Genomic DNA, 21520 nt, shown 5'->3' on the forward strand with positions numbered 1-21520 from the left:
AGTACGACCTGTCCGTCTGTCAAACGTCCGTCGGCGAAACGTCTTTAGGCGAATCATCCGGTCACGACATCATCATTGCTCGCTATCGGCACACCAGTATCACACCTGCCACAAGCAGGTGCATGTCAATGTTCCCTCTAATTTTTCATGTAAAACATGCTGCAAAACAAGAAAAACATGAGTGGACAGAGCTACTGCCACTGGCTGCCACTTAAACGGCGCCATCATGGGGAAAGGGGTAAAAAAAAAAAAAAAAAAAAAAAAAAAAAAATAATTAAAAAAAAAAAATCGATCTTTCATATTAAGACGGGGGCCGCAAATTATCGTCCCGCGGGCCGCAGTTGGCCCGCGGGCCGCAAGTTTGAGACCCCTGCTCTAAACTTTCATTTTGGGGACACGATGAAAGCGCTGCATCCCCCAAACCAAGGAAATTATGTGGAACTTCTTTCTCTCATTGGATTGGATTGGATAACTTTATTCATCCCGTATTCGGGAAATTTTGTTGTCACAGTAGCAAGAGGGTGATGATGCAGGAATAGGAAAGGCATTTTAGACATAAATAGATAGGTAATAAGTAAGTGAATAAATAAATACATGAATACATATATAAATAAATAAGCGTGTTGCTTAGCACATATATACATACATACACATAAATATACATGCATGCATATGTTAGGTCTTAACACTAAGCCATTTTTTTGTTAAAGAGCCTGACAGCTGATGGGAGGAAGGATCTGCGGAAGCGCTCCTTCCTGCAATGAGGGTGCCGCAGTCTATTGCTAAAGGAGCTTCGGAGGGACTCCACAGACTCATGCAGGGGGTGGGAGGTGCTGTCCATGATGGACGTCATCCTGGTCAGCATTCTCCGCTCTCCCACTTCCTCCACAGAGTCCAGAAGACAGCCCAGAACAGAGCTGGCCCTCCTGACCAGCTTATTCAGCCTGTTCCTGTCCCTCTCCGTGCTCCCGCATCCCCAACAGAGCACTGCATAAAACACTGTAGATGCCACCACAGTGTCGTAGAAAGTCCTCAGCAGTGTCCTGCACACTCCAAAGGACCGTAGACTCCTCAGTAGGTAGAGGCGGCTCTGGCCCCTTTTGTACAGGGCATCTATGTTTGTGGACCAGTCTAGTTTGTTGTTGAGGTGAACACCCAGGTACTTAAAATTCTCCACGATTTCAATGTCTGTACCCTGGATGTTCACCTGAGTGGTCTGTTGAGGATTCCTCCGAAAATCGATGACCATTTCCTTTGTCTTACTGGTGTTGATGTAGAGGTGGTTTTGCCTACACCAGTCAACAAAGGCTGTGGTGACTCCCCTGTACTCCAGGTCATTCCCGTCCGTCACTCGTCCAATAATAGCGGTGTCGTCAGAGAACTTCTGGAGGTGGCAGGTGTCTGTATTATGTTTGAAATCCGATGTGTAGAGGGAGAAGAGGAGTGGGGAGAGCACTGTGCCTTGTGGGGCCCCCGTGCTGCAAGCTACCACATCAGACATACAGTCCCGGAGTCTCACATATTGCGGTCTATCAGTGAGGAAGTCGATGATCCATGCGGCTAGGTGGTTCCTTACTCCAGCCTCTTCCAGTTTCCCTCTCAGTAGGACTGGCTGAATGGTGTTGAACGCACTGGAGAGGTCAAAAAACATCATTCTCAGCGTGCTTCCCGTGTTCTCCAGGTGTGAAAGAGACCTGTGCATTCGGTAGGTGGTAGCATCTTCCACACCAATGCCTGGACGATAGGCAAACTGCAGAGGGTCCAGCTCTGCATTCATCAGGGGGCTGAGGTGATTGAGGATGATTATCTCCAATGTCTTGATCAGGTGAGAGGTTAATGCTAGATTGCTGAGAGAAACACAGATTTACATTACCACCTGTCCATTAATATAGTGTTTAATGGCACGTTGGGCAAAATACAACCTGATCACTGCTATTGATGAAGGGATGGAGGAAGAGATGAGAAGGGAAATAAAAGTACTGTTTGTCTCTGTAATGGTGACTGATTCTGTGCAGTGTGCTGATGGATTTAAAGCACATCTGAAAGATTTTGAATTCTGTAGACTTTTGGTCACTTCCTATTAATTTTGTTGCATTTTTGGTCACTTGTTAACATCTACTCATCATTGAAAAAAACATGATTGGACGTCAATAGCGTAGATTGTTTTTTAAAGTTATGTAATAATCAAATTGCTATCAATCATATTTGTGTATAAGCATCCAGTTCAATTTGATCCAAAACCCTGATCCACGCAGGCGCCAACATCTTCGGGAATATTTTTGTGAATGGAATTAAGTTTAAAGGATTAATCTAAATCTTAATCTCTAATATATACTTCAGCAACACGCTTATTTATTTATATATTTATTCATGTATTTATTTATTAACTTACTTATTACCTATCTATTTATGTCTAAAATTCCTTTCCTGTATCTGCATCCTGACCCTCTTGCTACTGTGACAACGAATTTTCCCGAATACGGGACGAATAAAGTTATCCAATCCAATCAGAAGAACAAAAACCTTCATTCACTTTTTTTTACCATCCATCAGTCCCGCCAAACTGTGGGGCTTGGCAAATGTAACATTTTTTTTGTTTTCTTTTAACCTAATCAGATTAATCGGTACTCGGATGATTAGCCTAAAGACGTTTCGCCGACGGACATTTGACAGACGGACAGGTCGCCGAATGGACGTTCCGCCGAACGGAGGTTTCGCCGAAACGGGATTCGCGCGCTCGCCCCGCCCCCGGATCCTGTGTGTACAAGATTTTCAACCTCGGCCCACGGGCCATATACGGCCCGTTAGGATTTTTAATCCGGCCCGCCGAGTAGGTAAATAATATCCCTATGGTCATAAGAGGGGTTTCTCCCCGGGAACAGTGTTTCGTGGGCGGATTTTAATGACACATGCTGAGTTTCATTATCGAGCTCCATATATTTCCCGAGTTTGAGCACTTTAAAAATCGGCGGGGGTTCCCCCCGAGCCTATCCGAGAATAGTGCACCGTGAGCGGACTGGGTTGGACGACGCCCCGCTGAATTTCTGCAGCTCCAGAAATTTTTCAAATTTGAGCCCCACACACATTGGAGGGGTTTTTCACCGAGCACAGTGCTCTGTGGGCGGACAGGGGTGACACATGACCCGCTGGAATCCCTTGATTATCGTGGTTAATGTAGACCAGACATGGCTGCGATAAACGAAAAACCACAAAGTAGAGTCACCCCTATTATATATAATATATATATATATATATATATATATATATATATATATATATATATATATATATATATATATATATATATATATATATATATATATATATATATATATATATATATATATATATATATATATATATATATATATATATATATCAATAGATAGATAGATAGTTCTCTCTAGCTCTCTAGCTCTCTAGCTCTCTATCTCGCTATCTCTCTATCTCTCTATCTCTCTCTATCTCTCTCTCTCTCTCTCTCTCTCTCTCTCTATATATATATATATATATATATACATATATATATATATATATATATATATATATATATATATATATATATACATACATATATATATATATATATATATATATATATATATATATATATATATATATATATACATATATATATATACATATATATATATCTTTATCTATATCTATCTATCTATCTCTCTCTCTCTCTCTCTCTCTCTCTATATATATATATATATATATATATATATATATAAAATGATGCACCATGAGACTGCTCTGTTGTATGATTCTGCTTCAATATTAACTTCATTCAACTATAAATGAATTCTGTTTCATTGCTTTGATGAAATAAGAGAAATGCAATAAGGAAAAAGTTTTGATGTCACTTTTATTTTGAGGATTCCACAAAACAACAAAATGGAATGTGCATCTCATGGCCCTTCACCAACTGTGAGCGGTTTTCCACGCTTATCTCCCAGGTTGCAACAAAACTTGTGGTAGGAGTGGAGTTTGAAATTGCAATCCACTTATATTTATTTTTGTGCTCCTTTTCATTTCACCCATCACACTGTCGCCGTTTAATTTTTTTTTTTTTTTTTTTACAACAGCCACCTGCCTTAGCATCCCATCCTGCTGATAGAAATGTGTGTAGAGGCTATGATGCAAATCTCCAATGACAGATATTTTGAAATATTTATTCTACACATTCTTACACCATTAGAAAACATTAAGAAATTTTGTGTCATGTTTATCCTACAGAAACCATATTAAAACAAAAAATCTATTTCTCTCCTCCATTTTCAAATATTTTGAGCTCCAGGGGAGTTACTAGCGCAGCACTAAAGAGCCACATGCGGCTCCAGATCCTAGGATTGCTGACCCCCATTTTAGGTGCATGCGAGATCAGGCCAGAATTGGGTAGCGACCACCAGCGGAGTAAGCGAAACTGCCTGTCCAACAGACCCTCTTCCGGGCATTTTTTCACCATTTTTTGAGAGCACGGCGGAGCTGCTCCGGCGGTGAGTTCTTCAATAGTGTGCCTTCGACTCTCGTTCGTTGCAGAACATTTGTTCTTTTAGTTTCTTAGTTTGTTTAATGCATCTTTATTCTTTGCTTTTCATCACGACCCATAAAAGTTAGGGTTATTGTTACGTGAAAAGTATCCTGGTTCGAGAGTCTTGCTATCACCCAGCTTGACCATATATGCCTTGCACATTTTAAGAAAATTATGAAAAGTCATCAAATAAAATTGTCGCTGAATTCAAATTTCACCAAAGTAACATAATTTTAAGTTAATTCTAAGTTGTGTGTTTACGTGTTCACGTATTTTTACTCTCCTTCCAAATGTTTGCCTTCTGCTCCACACACCTCGGCACTTGCTCGTCCACCCCAATGGAAAATGTATTTGCCTGTCTTATTAATGTTAATGGCTTAATAAATAATATTTTCTGCGATCGGCTGGCCACCGTTCAGGGTGTTCCTGTCTCCGACCCAAATTCAGCTGGGATAGGGTCTAGCACCCCGCCCCGCGACCCTTATGAGGCTAATGGGTTCAGAAAAATAATGAATAAATACGTATTTTTTTCTCTGTGTTTCGCCCCTATTTCATACAAAATATAAGTATACTTTTATAAACTTTGAAAGGGATACAGAGCCCGGAAATGATAACCGATGTCGAACATAATGAATGAACATTCAAAATGTGTCTCTACTTACGAAAAATCCGTGTGACGAAACCTCTTCTGGGAAAAAAATATGTTGTAAGTGGTTGACTCAATTAGATTTTTGAAAAAACTTTGGGCAAAATCTGGCATTCATTCATTTTCTGAAGCCCGATCCTAAAAAGGGGGTGCCGGAGTCTATCCTAGCCAACTACGGGCCCCAGGCGGTGGACACCCTGAATCGGTGGCAAGCCAATCACAGGGCACAAGGAGACACAAGTATTCACCCTCACACTCATACCTCGAGCCAATGCAGCTTTCAACCAGCCGACTGCATGCTTTTGAGATGTGGGACCCGTGTACCCAGAGACTACCCATGCAGGCAAACTGTAGCTTTGTAATGCCACTGTATTTTAACTCCACTATTGTTACTTGTGAGCTATCTGTCAAAGCTGGTTTGCCTCGACAATAATCTTCATACAGAGGAAACAGCAAAACACGTGGTAGTTTTAAGCTCCCGGCCGAAGGAGGTTATCTGGACAGGGAGGCCTCTCGAAAAATGGTCGCCGCTCGGCCCTCTTCCTTTGTTCTTGGCTAGCCCCCTTGGCTAGCCCCCACCCTTCCTAAGAAGGGGTCAGCGCTCGGACAGAGCCAAGCGTCCACCTCGAGGTTCCCCATCCAGATACGCCGTCCAGTTGGTCGGTTATAGTATTTAATAGAAGTTTAGGCGGAGGCGGGACCAGAAAAAGGGGTGTGTATATACAAAGTGATGACAGGCCTTGACCTGTAGGTGTCAGTAAAAATTCTATTCTAGTAACTAAATTCATAAGAGTGCAAGATTAAATATAAGAATACAATTCATATTTCACATTTCCCCCCTGTTGTAACTTGAAAGAATTTTCATTAAACATATCAATTTGTATCCCTCCCCTCCAGGTTCTAGAATACAAATATCATTGACAGTTACTCAACAGGGTATGGAAAATAACAAAATCACATGTAAAAGCAGAGGCGAGAAATGATGTAATCAGTGGTAAAAATTCCTCTACGTCACTCTTAATGAGCGAACCCAATATTTAAATCAAGACAAACACATTTGCATAGAGGACTCGTCACACTTCGAAAGAATGCGATAATCTCCAGTATGGTCTGTCATGCGGTGATACTGTGTCACTATAACCTACTAGCGTGTGCTGGATTGTGTTTTGAATCATAACTTTCATACAGGGGATTACACACATAGAAAAAATACAGAACAGTAGCAAAAACCGCAAGGTTGCAATTTTAAACAGAATTGAGAATCATGACCCGGTTATTAACCACGACCACAATGATACACCTACGGCTGAATGATCCTGGGCCATGGTGTTGACTAGGGCCTTTATTTCAGCTACGGCACGAGTAATGTACTGGTTTCATCTGGGATGAAGGTGCAGCAGTGTTCTCCCATCATGGCACACACATCTCCATCTTTGGCTGTTATCAGATCCAGGACTATCGGTCCTGCAACTTCCCTAAGGGCTTTTAAATCATCTGCTATACCCTGTAGGGCCTTGACAGTTTGGTTAATGAACACTCATGTAACAGCTCAATGTCTTTACACATGATTTTCTGGGGGGGTGGACCACAACCTTTGGTCAACAGGAACATCATCGCACCAGATTGAATCACGTGGTTTGAATTGCACTGATTTTGCACTGATTTTGATATCTTACTGTTATGTTCACTCTCCTTAAAAGGAATGCATCTTAGACCATCTGCACGACTGCAGATTTAAATGTGACGCCTCGACCCAGTGAATTCAGGATGTCAGGATCTGTGGAAATGGGTACACACATAACAACTTTCATTCGCAACAATCAGTTTTTTCTGGAACACCATGAAATTATACCACACGTCTTCTTCATAGTAGTTCTCCAGATTGTTCTTTCATCTTGCTGTTGAGGGATCGAAGACCCTCCAGGGCCTTGGTTAAACTCCCGTCAGCTGCTGTGTTGTTCGGGATGAACGTGCAGCATTGGTCGCCAAAGATGGAGCACACGCCACCTTTCTCTGCCAGGAGCATGTCAACAGCAATTCTGTTCTGGAAGGCCAAAGGAGGTCCCCGACAACTGTTCATGGATGGCTGCAAACCCTTCCTCCGTCCTGTTCTGGAGTCGTGCAATTTGGTCAGCGAGTTTATACTCATCTGATACGCTGCGGGGAACCCCGATGTTGATGTAGGTTGGGTCCCCATCCAAGAGCGGACCGCTTGGCTCTGCCTTTCCAGTGATGAGGCAGGACGTTTCCTGCACTTGTTTTCCAACTCGAGTCTCTGTGGGCGGGGCGTTCAGACACGCCCAGGCTGTCACTGACAGTGCAGTCACTGACAGTCCAGTCACTGTGATGTGGGTGGCAACAGCTTTCACTGTGGCTTCTGTATAGAGGTGCAAAGTCTATGGGAGGTCAGGGTTAAGTGAGGGGTGCTCGTGGCAGGTGAGTAGACGTCAGATGAGTTTCTTCACGGACAAGGGTTTTGACACCGTCCGACTTGGTCCACTCAGAGTCACCTGTCTCGAACGACCTTGAACCGACCTTGGTGAATCGACTTTGACTTTTCAGTGATCTTTGCTGCTGTGGAGGTTGGTGAGTTGGGCCACGAATGGGTCTTCCCATCGTGGAGAGAACCAGGACTTCCTTTTATGACTCGGATCAGGATCCAGTCACCTGGCTACACCACCTCCTGCAAGATAGACAAAAGGATCACGGCAGCTTACATGTTCTTTGGATAAGTTTCTCTCCTTCCTTAGTCTCTCGTCATGGTTAATCTTCCCATAGAGGAAGTTGAAATGGTCTTCCATGAACTATCTCAAAAGGTGTTAATCCCAAGCTAGTTGGTACTATCTTTGTATACGTTTTGGCCAGTGTTAGGCGTTCTGGCCATGGCTTATTTATCTCCCCCATGGTTTTCTTAAGCCTTGGCTTTATCGTACCATTTGTTCGCTCTACTTAGGTGTTTTGCCATGTTTTGCACTATGCTGTTTGCAAAATGAGCTCCATTGTTACTCCAGCTGATTCTGGAGATCCCATGTTCTTTACAGATCAATAAAATAACAAATTAAACAGTTCCTTCAAAAATTTTAAAAGTAGGTATTTCGATGTCCATCATATCTTCCTCCCTTTTGAGACATTTATGGCTCAATTTTGGAATAAATTTTTGGTAGGCACGGTAGGCCTTTAGCTTTGTACAGTTCGTCTGCTGACTGTTCTTGAGATCGGCTCAGTTTTGTTGTTGTGTATGCTGCTGTGTAGTGTTTGCGCTGCTGCTTTAGCTGCTGTGTTCTGTCGTTGTCTTTAACACGTGCTTAACATTTGCTTACGGCTATTTTGTTGGGCTTAATACCCCAATGAATAAAAATCGCAACAATCTTACTTATTCCATCACTATAGTTTGTGAAAATTTAAATGCCTTATCAGTCAAAATCAAAAATGCTAGCTGGTATTCTATTATGATCACTGCTTCCTTGTTAAGATCAAGAACCCTATTTGTTTTTCCCTTTCCTCTAATTACACAAATTAACTAATCATACTAAAAATAGGAAAAACACAAAAAGCAAACCAGGGTGCTTTCTCCCCAGGAAAACAGCTTTCCCGTTCTCTGTAACAGTTAAATTCACATCAATTAATATCCAGAAACAAAATGCACACATTTATAATTCTGAATATAATTGAACCCACTAAATTGTAATCACCCCTTGTTTGTCAAGGTTAATATTTTAGCATAATTGTATCCTTTAAAGCAATTAAAACTCATTACTTATAAAATGCATACTAATCAAGTCCCAATTCATTTAACAATATGTATCGCGTTGCATATTAAACTCAGTTGTTTGAAATTCAAAATATCCCAATCTAGTAGTCTTTTTATCAAATGTAACATCCCATTGTCTTTGGAGTTTGTCAATCATCTCCTATAAAACTTTCTTAATCAATATTTTTCAATAGTCAGGCATAAAATTAAAATCTAGTTACATTTCTATCCATTGTAGTTTCTCTTCTCTCTAATTGTTTACTTTAAAAATCTGTAAGAAGATCTAGTCTCAATTGTTTACTTTAACTATCTGTAAGAAGATCTAATCTCAATTGTTTACTTTAACTATCTATAAGAAGGTTTAGTCTCAATTGAAACGCTTTCATTTTTTTTATGGAGACAATAAAACCAATATAAAAAGTTCCTCATGGCTTACAGCATCGCTCCCCGAGCAATAATCTTTCCAATCAATATTTGAGTGCTTGCCATTTCGTCTGATTACGTCAAAAAGTTTATCTTACCTGTCTCCTATAAACGTTTCAACTGAGAGAACCTTCCTATAGTGCACAAAATGGATCCCGCTATTTTCATGTTTGCTGGTTGGTCAGGAACGCGTGTGTTGAGCACCCAGGCTCCCGGGACCGCCGTTGGTCCAGTCTGTTTTCTGTTAGGAAGCACAGTCTCCTCCTGCTAACCCAAATTCAGTGTGTTCCTTTAAAGTTTTTTCTTTTATGCAGATAGCCAGATTAGCCTCATCCTCTAGTTCCAATCGTGTTGTGAATAATGGCGTTTGGTATGGTCTACTTAATAGGATGTCCATATTTTGTTGTCCGGTTGACCTCGTTATGTAGGCGCAATGATTTCATAACGAAATATGGAACCTTTTTTCAATTCAGTCAATTATTCTGTTAACACAATTTGGATGCCATTATCACAATAAATCAATAGTACTTTGGAATTTCGTATCAAGCACTGTCTGTTTTTTGTTTTTCCCAGTGCTCCCAAATTTCGCATAGCAGATTTGTTTCTCCACTTCAAATTTCACATTTGGAGTACTGCTGCTTTTTCATTAAAAATTTCCTTGGACGAAATATTTTTCCATAATTTGGCGTTGCCATCCGTGAAACGGCTTATTGGCAAATTCCGAAATCGATTCCAATTTGCTAAATCATTTTCCACCTTGATACCTAATTGATTGATCATATCTCGGTGGTCGGCCAATCAAAAACACAAAAAGACAAACAAACAATCATTCACGCTCACTCATTTTCAGACATCCGTGGTCTGCAATTTTTTATCACTGGTGAAGAGCGCCATCCCCAGTCCTGGGGCTTCTTGGCAGCTAACCACCTTTCGCTGTGTCATGGCAAGTCATTCTAAAAGGAAATAGGTCAATGTTGTTTGGTTGACATCAACTGTTTGATGCTAATGCAATTAATATTCTAATAGTCATTAATATGAACCACGCTAAAGCATATTCCACCTGTTGATGGGCAAAACAATGAATTGCCACCCGTGCACTGGTGACAAGTCATGATGTTTATTGCATCTCAGCGAAATTATGCCTATCCTAAATTAATTATTTTATCTAAACTTGCCAGCTACATTTTACCTAATAATTTGGATCAATGCCATTTCTGCATTGTCTTCATGTTTGATATCATTAATAATTTGGATGATTCCTAATCCTTAAGTCTAAATCGCAAATCCCTCTCTATTTGCTAAGATAGCTAAATTGCACTTGTTGAATTGCTGTTCTGCTCCAAGCACTATGCTTATTTAATATAAGAGCCATTTTTTGTAGCTCACTCTTACCACAATTAAAATTTAGAGAAACTAACCTTCTACTTAGCAATTTCTTAATCATTTCCTAATGATAAATTTCAGTGTTTATTAGAGGACCCATAATTTGTCACTAATATGTTATATTGTCAATTTTCTGTCTCTAACTGTCTTCTTTTCTTTCTATTACTCTCTCTGCTCATGTCTCCATCACTGCTCCTCCTTGCTCATCGTGTGGAATGCGAGATGTAACCTGAGATTTCTTGCATTCCAGTCCCCCAATCTCCCCCCTCGTGCTCCTGGCCCCTGCGAGTGGAACCTGGCACGAGGAGTGGGCTGAGCAAGGGGGGCACTGTTTCTGAACAGGCCTAATATATATATATCTTCCTGGGTTAGTGGAACGTGGGCTGGAGAAGAAAGGCAGTTTTAACTTCAGTTGGCTCGCCGCCATTTTTTCTCTTTGTCTGTGGGCTCGGCCATTTTTCCTCTCACATGTGGTCTGCTTTTCAACCCCCCCCACCATCCTGTCTCAATCCACCATCTCTTAAATACTTATTTTTATCAGTCTAAGTATTCTTTTTCGCCGATTAAACTCCTATTTTTCGCGGCAATCATACTTATATCGTTTATGAACGCGTCATAGCGTACTTATATATATATCTATTCATATGAAGGTTACTTGCATGCGTTTATAGTTTTATTCTATTTCTTTTTTTTTTCTTTATATCGAGCTCTTTCATTATCTTGGCACTGTATGACAATATATTTCTTCTATATTTTTAACACAACCCTCGAAGTCCCTTCGCGGGGAGGCGCTACCTCCCATTTGTCTGCTTTCCAGGCAGATAGGCCGACACACAGCCTTTTATCGTGCTGTATACTATTAAAACATAATTCCGACACACAGAAAAATGTCTTTCCGACACACAGAAAGAAGAATCTCCGACACACAGAGAAGAGTATACGCAACTTTTCTTTTTGGGACTTGGTGGGTTGGATTCTACAAATTAATTTTAAAAAAAAAAGTGCCTTACCGTTTTTTGGTGCCTCCTCTGTACGAAAGGATAATTCGTAATCTGTTCCCGGGCCAGCAGGCCAGATCGCCCTCTCTCAAGGCTGGAGTAGCCGACGTCAAGCCATCCATCCTTCTGTCGATCTGCCGTGGCCGGAAAGCAGAGAAGAATCTCGGGTTTCAGGCACCAAAATGTCAAAGCTGGTTTGCCTCGACAATAATCTTCATACAGAGGAAACAGCAAAACACGTGGTAGTTTTAAGCTCCCGGCCGAAGGAGGTTATCTGGACAGGGAGGCCTCTCGAAAAATGGTCGCCGCTCGGCCCTCTTCCTTTTTTCTTGGCTAGCCCCCTTGGCTAGCCCCCACCCTTCCTAAGAAGGGGTCAGCGCTCGGACAGAGCCAAGCGTCCACCTCGAGGTTCCCCATCCAGATACGCCGTCCAGTTGGTCGGTTATAGTATTTAATAGAAGTTTAGGCGGAGGCGGGACCAGAAAAAGGGGTGTGTATATACAAAGTGATGACAGGCCTTGACCTGTAGGTGTCAGTAAAAATTCTATTCTAGTAACTAAATTCATAAGAGTGCAAGATTAAATATAAGAATACAATTCATATTTCACACTATCTTACACAGATTAACATCATAACCACTAGTTATATCTTTACTCTGTTAGTAGATGGTGAATTACAACCAATAAAAATGTTTTTCCATTGTAATATCCTGTTTTTGGTGTTTTTTTTCAGAGGGTATGAACAAATTATTTTGTATTTAGTTCATTTCTATGGGAAATGTTGATTTGAGATACGAGTAAATCAACATACAAGCTCAGTCCCGGAATGCATTAAGCTCGTATCTCAAGGCATGACTGTACTATTTCATCTCTTCTCTCGTATACCTTGTGTTTTAGGGGGCCTTGCCACAGATGATGAGTACCTACAAATCCCTTCGATCACCAGAAACAGAGCAGGAACATATGAATGCACAGCTGTCAACGAAATTGACACAGATGTCAAAACTGTAGATATTACCGTCAACTGTGAGTCCACTGGTTTATTCAATCAACCATTCCTCAGATATACTTGTAATTTTGGACAAAAGTCCTTGCCTCTGTTTTAGTAAGTTGTAAGTCTTCACCTTCAAACCAATTCATATGCCACTAGAGTTGGGGGATATGACAAAAATTGTTATCAGTCGATATCAATAATTAGCACGATAACTATCACGTTTTTTTCTTTCAAATTTGAAACTTCAAACTTCTGTGAATAAATAAATTACTTTCCTCCTTATTCAGTTATGAAAGTTTGACTTTGATTGATTTGAGAAAAAAAATAATGAACACATTCATGTTTATGAACACATTATACATGTAAATATGAAAGATTGTAGCCGAGGGCTAATTTCCATCTTTAGTCCCTTGTGCAGGTTGAAGGTAAACGATGACACATACATACCTACACACCCTTACTTTATAAGAAAAGAGAATATAAAATATGAATTATTTTTATTGTTCTCTTGTGCAATAAAATAAGACATCTTACTATCTATCTATGAAAAGTAAAAAATAAAACCTGCAGAAATGTTGATAGGCATCTTTATTTTTATAAATTTGCCTTGAAACTGTCATATTATGAGTCAGCTGCACGGCAAAGTTGAACCCGGGATGCAGGGAAAAAGGCAACGAAAATTGCTGGTGCAAAACTTTTTTTTTTCATGACAAAAGCTCAAAGTGAAAAAATACACAGCACATCTCAAAAGGCAAAAAAAACGACTTACTGGACGGGACACACAAGGTAATGGCAGCAACACTCCTTATATACACACAAGGGCTAATCAAATACTAAACCAAAAACAGCTAGTCACGTAAGAAAGGGGAGCCTAGAGGGACACGCATCACTCACACACACTTCCACCAAAATCCCAACATAACCCAAAGTTTCTGTGCAATATGAAATAAATAAAATAATCACCTGAAGGCATCATCACCTTGGGGAAGCAGACTATTTTCAGCCTCACAAAAATAATCTAAATTTACCTCACTTATGGCCAATTACAAAAAATTAATTAAAAAATTTGGGATGAACTTAACCCATTTTACCCAAGATAACAAGTTTTAGATTTTTGCAATGTTTTCTGAACATTTACATAAAATGGGGAAACACCTTGATATTAAGTAAGGAAAATATTATAGGCTGTCCTCAAATGAGGACTATGGGTTAAGGACATTTTCAATAAGGCTGCTATTTGCACATTTATGAGGCATTTAAAAAAAGTAAGATAATGCCAGGGAGAATTCACTTGGATCTTTTAGTGGATCGAATCTGTGTTGTCTTCCATCTCATAATTGCTCATTTTGGCCATGTCATTGTCCTTTTGCGTTCATGCTCTGTGTTACCCTCTATTGCAAACATGCTAAAAACACGTTTCCTCTTCTCCTGTGCGTTGGTCTGGAACTAGCGTTTATCTTGCAACAGAGCCCCTGCTCTCTGTGTTGGTCAGGTGATGTGATTGCAGTTTAAAATTATCGATTTTTTAAAATATTATCCTTGACGAAAAATAGTTCACGATGATTATCGTTATCGTTTTATTGCCCAGCTCTAGATGCCACTAATGGTGACAGTGTTATCTAGTCTATAATAATAAAGCGTGATGTATGCATGTGTGTGTGTGTGCGCGTGTGTGTATGTGTGTGTCTATGTGTGTATGTTAAGATTCTCTTGCTACGTTTGTCTAAACCGTGCAATGTAGAGACTTGATTTTTTTTATGGTGGCCAGAAACGCCTGTCGGATCATAATAGACGAGTGAGTGAACTCAACTTTTATTTGCTAAAGCTGAAAGCAGAGTTGAATCGTTGTTTTCACATGATGTGCCCTAAACGCACCGCGTGGCTGATTGGTTGTAACGCAAGACGCCTTGCACGTCATTTACAAACGTCATTTTTGGAAGATTTTCCGCCTGCAAGTTTCTAGGTGCTCCCGAAATACTTTTTTCCCCTGTTGTTACGGGAAGACTCGGCGAAACACAATGCTGCTGGCTGCAATTTAGTTTTCTAAGGTAGGATGCCGGGCCCCCCTGCTTGTTGACAGTTAAATCACACAATCTTTTCGGAAAACCATACAGTGGTACCTTGAGATACGAGCTTGGATACTGAGCTCGTATGTCGATTTACTCGTAACTCAAATGAACGTTTCTCATAGAAATGAACTAAAAACAAATTAATTCGTTCCAACCCTCTGAAAACAGGATATTGGATTGGAAAAACATTTGTATTTGTTCTAATTCGCCATCTATTAACAAAGTAACAAATAACTACTGGTTTAATAGTACTAAAATGTGTTTAATATTACTAAAATTAGACGGATTTTGCGGAGGGGAGAGAGAGACGGACAGAGGGGGGGAAGAGGGGGGGACTTTTTGCATGGCAACACGCTTGTAATATAACATAAATAAATTTAAATGAACTTGGATTACGATGCAGACACACTTAAAAAGAAGTTAAATCTAACCTTACATTAAACTTAATTCTAATTTTGTTTTAAATTTTTATACCTTTCTTCTCCCGGGGTGGCTCTATTGGACCCGCCTCCACCCTGACTTTCAGATGCAACCTATCGAGGGTTGTTGCTTTTGTATTCCCTTCAAAATATTCTGTAAATGATGCACACAAATGTCCTCGCAATAGGATAACGCATTTTGAGCCGTTTGGCGAATTGACGTATATGGACGTTTTTTACCTTCATCGCGACATCATCGCAACATTTTACCGAGGAATTCACTTCCCTGGGCTCGGTTCTAGTGTCCAAAGAGCTCCAGTATTTGTATTTAATCATTAAATGCTGTTTTAGGCTGGATTTTACCCGATTGCTGTCATCTTACGGCTCGGTTCTGCTACATCTGCCCGCCCAAGAGTGCTTATTCCCGGGCTGCTATTGACTCATCTTACGGCTCGGTTCTGCTACATCTGCCCGCCCAAGAGTGCTTATTCCCGGGCTGCCATTGACGGTAGACTAATAAATTGAGAGTGATGAGCGGCAAAGGGAAATGAATCATTGATTTTTACTATAATTTGGACAACGCCGGCGGCGGGCCGGATTAAAAATCCTAACGGGCCGTATATAGTCCGCGGGCCGAGGTTGAAAAACTTGTACACACACGATCCGGGGGCGGGTCGAGCGCGCGAATCCCGTTTCGGCGAAACGTCCGTTCGGCCAAACGTTCATTCGGCGACCTGTCCGTCGGCCAAACGTCCGTCGGTCAAACGTCCGTCGGCGAAACGTCTTTCGGCGAATCATCCAGTCACGGCGAACTGTGAACACCAGGAAGGCTGCTGGCCCTGACGGAGTACCTGGCAAGGTGCTCAAAGCCTGTGCTGACCAGATGACAGGTTTTCATAAAGATTTTCAATTTTTCCCTGCAACAATCCATCATCCCATCCTGCCTGAAATCTGCCACCATTATCCCTGTCCCTAAAAAGCCAACCATTGACAGCCTGAATGATTATAGGCCTGTTGCACTTACGCCTGTGATCATGAAGTGCTTTGAAAAGTTGGTCGCCCGCCACATCAGGGATACAATCCCTCCCTTAGTTGACCCTCACCAGTTTGCTTATAGAGCAAATAGGTCCACTGAGGACGACATCGCCGTAGCTCTACACACAGCACTGAGCCACTTGGAGCACCATGGGAACTACGTGAGGATGCTTTTCATTGACTATAGCTCAGCCTTCAACACTATAATACCGGACATTCTGGCTGACAAACTCTCCCACCTTGGACTACCTTCTTCGTTCTGCTGCTGGATTAAGAACTTCTTAACCAACCGTCCACAAACTGTTAGACTTGGTCCCCACCTCTCATCCTCCATTACACTGAGCACTGCCTCCCCTCAAGGCGGTGTACTGAGTCCTCTTCCGACTGTACACCGACCCACCACTCTAACTCCATCATCAAATTTGCCGATGACATCACTGTGGTCGGACTCATCTCAGGAAGGGATGAGTCTGCCTACAGAGATGAGGTCAACAAACTGCCTGGTGTTTGGTGAACAATCTCATACTAAACACCACGAAAACTAAAGAAATAATCCTGGACTTTCGCAAACGCAGCACAGATCTGGCCCCACTCCTCATAAATGGAGTATGTGTAGACAGGGTCCAGTCCTTTAAATTCCTGGTGGTCCACGTCACGAACAAGCTCTCCTGGTCTACAAACACCACAGCAGTAGTGAAGAAAGCCCAGAAACGACTGCATTTCCTTAGGGTACTCAGGAGGAACAACTTGGACACTAAGCTTCTGGTAACCTTCTATAGAGCCACTGAGGAGAGCATCCTAGCATACTGCATTACACTGTGGTACGCTGGAAGCACGGCACCAGACAGAAAGGTCATGCAGAGAGTGATCAACACCGCCCAGAAGATCACCGGTTGCTCTCTGCCCTCACTGGATGACATTGCCAGCCCTAGCTACCTCAGCAGAGCCAGGAACATTGTCATTGACCCATACCACCCTGGTCACAACCTGTTCCAGCTGCCGCCCTCTGGCAGACACTACAGGTCTCACAAAACACGGACAAATACACTTAAGGACAGTTTTTTTCCCACAGCCATCAGGACTCTGAACTTGCGTTAGCCCGACACACAATCCCTTCTGTGCAATAACTTCAGGGTGTGCAATAACAATGTGCAATATCTTAGATTGTGCAATATTTTAGAATTTATCTTGCCAGGATGTGACTTTTCATATTTTTACATTACTTATTTATGTTTTCTTACTGGGAAAACGCACATTGTGGAGTAGCACCACCAATTTCGTTATATGCAGCTGTGTATGATGACAATAAAGGCTGTTGATTTGATTTGATTTTGATTAAAAGTCGTCAAAGGCAATCGTCTTTGGATAGTTTTTTTCTTTCCAAAATGTCCGTCGACCAGAACTGCAGAAGGGCAACTTAAATCCAAACAGTCTTTTGCCTTATTGGTTTTATCTTGTGTTTTTAAATGTCCCTAACATCAACCTGCAAAAGGGACTAAAGATGGACATTAGCCTTTGGCTATAATACTACATATTACGTATATGTATATGGTCATTTACATGATGTATATTTTCAATATTGATGTATTGTCCCTTTATTAAATAAATAAAACTCAACCAAACTCAACTCAAATATGATGCGCCAACCTATGGGAATTAAAGCAAACAAAACTGCAGATATTTTTACATACCATATCTTTGTCCCCATCCATTGTGAAAAATGTTAATGTTTTTTTAGGTTATGTATTAAATCACCTGTTAAAAAGGTTCCTGGTGTGTTTGTTCTCCTAAAAGAACAACATGTTGCAAGCTAAACATTTTATTGACCATGACAGAGGAATAGTATAGTTCAGTGCGCTGAGTCATGGTGGTGGATTGACCAAGACTATCTGCATAGTAAGGCATTTTATAGGAGTGAGAAACAGGGCGAGGAGCTTCATCCGTCTGGTTAGTCAACAGTCCAGTGGTTCACTAACCATGGAGATGAAAATGGTGATGGTTGTTCTGAATGCATATATTATATTTTGTCCATCAATAATAATAATAATAATAATCGGACATAGGCCCTGTCGTCATTATCAACAACACAAAAAAGCCTACTTGTCATCACACGCAGATACTGCGTGTGACGAAATTGGTGGTGCTTCTCCATAAGCTGCGTTTACTCGGCAAAAGACCTAAATAAGTGCAAGTTACGGACTTGTAATTTGGCATTCTGCTGTTGTGGATACAGGTCGCTTACCTCTCACTGTCTTTCACTTACCTTACTTCAGCCAGCTAGTAGGAGGCAGATCACCACCCAAACATCTTTTCATATTACCGCAGAAGGGAATGTGTGTTGTGTTACCGCAAGTTTAGATTTCTGATGGATGTGGGGAAAAAAACTGTCCTTAAGCCTATTTGTCCGTGCTTTGTGGGACCTACAGCGTCTGCCAGAGGGCAGCAGCTGGAACAGATTGTGACCAGGGTGGTAAGGGTCCCCTATGATGTTCTTGGCTCTGCTGAGGTAACGAGGGCTGGCAATGTCTTCCAGTGAGGGCAGAGAGCAGCCGACAATCCTCTGGGCAGTGTTAATCACTTTCTCCATGGCCTTTTTGTCTGCCGCCGTGCTTCCAGCGTACCACACTGTGATGCCGTACGCCAGGATGCTCTCTACAGTGGTTCTATAGAAGGTTATCAGAAGCTTGGTGCCCAAGTTGTTCTTCCTAAGTACCCTGAGGAAATGGAGTTGTTTCTGAGCCTTCTTCACCACTGCCGTGATGTTTGTAGACCATGAGAGCTTATCCGTGACGTGGACCCCAGGAATTTAAAGGATTGGACCCTGTCTACACATACTCCATTTATGAGGAGTGGGGCCAGATCTGTGCCGTGTTTGCGAAAGTCCAGGATTATTTCTTTAGTTTTCGTGGTGTTCAGTGTGAGATTGTTCACCGAGCACCACGAAGACAATTTGTTGACCTCATCTCTGTAAGCCGACTCATCCCTTCCTGAGATGAGTCCGACCACAGTGGTGTCGTCAGCGAATTTGATGATGGCGTTAGACTGGTGGGTGAGTGTACTGTCGTATGTGTACAGGGAGTACAGAAGAGGACTCAGTACACAGCCTTGAGGGGAGCCAGTGCTTAGTGTAATGGAGGAAGAGGAGGAATTATTAAATAATTCCAAATTGTCTGTTAGCTTCCTTTTATTGCTTTCCCCCCTGGTTGCACTGCTTCCAGATGTGTGTTTTCAGATTGAAGCATTTAACCAATCACATTTCAGCCATTATTTGTTGCTAGGGTCAGAAATCTGCCTCAAAGCCTTCACAATCAGTTCTGCGGGCTCTGCTGCATTAAACAAGTGTCGATAAGAATGTTGCTTTAACCAATTAGGATTCGATTTGGTAACACCAAGGCCATTTTGCTGGCATAGGGATACGTCATCGCTTTCACCAACTATGATTGGTTAGTAGGCAGACCAAAGCCAAAGTGAGCCAGCCAGAGATCGCAAACTCCACCCACAATGACCGACGGAGGAAAACAAATGGATTTGGTTGCAGATTTGCTCACAAAGCTATTTTCCAGACTTTTTCAGAAAAAATGGACATCATTAAGAAAGGGCGTTCGACTCCAAAGCTAGCAAGCCTGTTACAGCCGGGAAAATGGTGTGTCCGCCACTTTCAGTGCGCTAACTACAAAGAGCTACCAAACTGAATTTGGAGCTACCTGCACAAGCAAATATATTGTTGTGTTGATTTAAAGCCATTTTCAAGACGGACTATGCCGGAAATATGAAAGGACAGGCTTGACTTTCATCATTAGCTTCAATGGTGATAGAAAAGAAGGAAGAATCACCCCCCTGGCCTGGTTGTAATGTCTCAAAAGCTCCAGTATTTGTATTCAATCAATAAATGCTACTAGGAAGTGGATTTTCCCTCATTTTAGTGCATTTTTGGCCGTTTCACGTATGGACGTATCGACGTTCATCGCTGTATTTTTACCGGGGAAATGATACTCCGGGCCCGGTTCTGATGTCTAAAAGCTCCAGTATTTGTATTTAATCAATAAAGGCTGTTTTCGGCTGGATTTTACCACATTTTCGGGCAATGTTTGCCCATACGCCATTGACGTTCATCGCTGTCTTTTCCCGGGAAAATCACCCCCTGGCCCGGTTTTAATGTCTGAAAAGCTCCAGTATTTGTATTTAATCATTAAATGCTGCTAGGAAGTGGATTTTACCCCATTTTTCTGCATTGATTTATTGATTATGTTTTATGTGTCGCAGCTGTAGCTGCAGTAGAGGTTTTATAGCCATAAAATAGTTTTTGAGGGTTGGATTGATACGTTAAAGGCGCTACGGGAAAATGCACGGACCACCACTGGGTAGAAGTATTGTTGGACCTCAAAGCAGGTGACTGAAATCGAACAGGCGTGTTACAATTGTTTAATCTAAAAACACTTGTGAAGATGCACCTGGGTTTTATAATGTAAAATACAAACAGGCCAGCAGCAAATTGTGACAATACTAACCTCTCTCAATGGGAATTTGCTGGTGACTCACATGGCTTCATGGGAAGCGTGGAACTGAAGGATGACGCAGAACCAAGGAGTGGGGGGCCCATTAGTGTTCTTCAGGACCATAGGCCTACCACTCATCACGATACTGAACCCCTCCTTAATCTAAAATTACCCTCACGGTGTAAACCGGTTAACCAGCAATCACGTGCTGATGAAGCACTTCCAGAGGGCACGATGGGCTGAATGGAAAAGATTTCAGCAAGGAGACGTAGAACACTGGATGTAAACTGATGAATGGAGGGAGCGTGATCCTCACCACCAGTACATTGACCACCCTCTCCACTTAGGAAGGTCCACTAAAATGAGAAAGAGCACTATGGATGGCTTATTTCAGGCAGGCATCAAGTTAGCAATAACTCCCAAATGTGTTTGTTCATTTCAGGCCATCAGAACTTTTAGGCTATGAAAATTAGGGTTTGTGAGGCCCCCAAATGGCAGGCTACTTTGGAGGTCATCAGTGTTCTGATGTACCATACGGTTGAGTGAACTGCACCCACAATTTATTAATATAAACTAAACGATAGCCACAGTTTAGTAATCTGTACCCACAGTTTAGCAATGACCAGGAAACGAAGTCACCCATTTCATTTAGTGGGCTCTCTAAATAGCAATTCACCACCCAAGCACCTGGATACCGCCTGACTTTGAAAAACAAAGGTGTTTTAAAGGTAAAAAATGCACGTTTTCTTAGCTAACAGTGAATAATGACG

The 21520-nt window shown here is 41.6% G+C and overlaps 2 protein-coding genes across 7 annotated transcripts in view; one reads left to right on the top strand and one right to left on the bottom strand.

Moving 5' to 3' along the window:
• Nucleotides 1-21520, top strand: part of ntm (neurotrimin) — a 68232-nt gene that overhangs the window by 23945 nt on the left and 22767 nt on the right. For all 4 annotated transcript variants that reach the window (XM_077591751.1, XM_077591749.1, XM_077591752.1 and 1 more), the window contains one exon: nucleotides 12635-12763. In XM_077591751.1, coding sequence (XP_077447877.1) covers nucleotides 12635-12763 — 129 coding nt within the window. The remainder of the gene's footprint in view (nucleotides 1-12634; nucleotides 12764-21520) is intronic.
• opcml (opioid binding protein/cell adhesion molecule-like) overlaps nucleotides 1-21520 on the bottom strand; it is a 141483-nt gene that overhangs the window by 8177 nt on the left and 111786 nt on the right. The window lies entirely within an intron of this gene.

Source organism: Stigmatopora argus, chromosome 22 (assembly GCF_051989625.1).
Source record: "Stigmatopora argus isolate UIUO_Sarg chromosome 22, RoL_Sarg_1.0, whole genome shotgun sequence".
Lineage (NCBI taxonomy): Eukaryota > Metazoa > Chordata > Actinopteri > Syngnathiformes > Syngnathidae > Stigmatopora > Stigmatopora argus.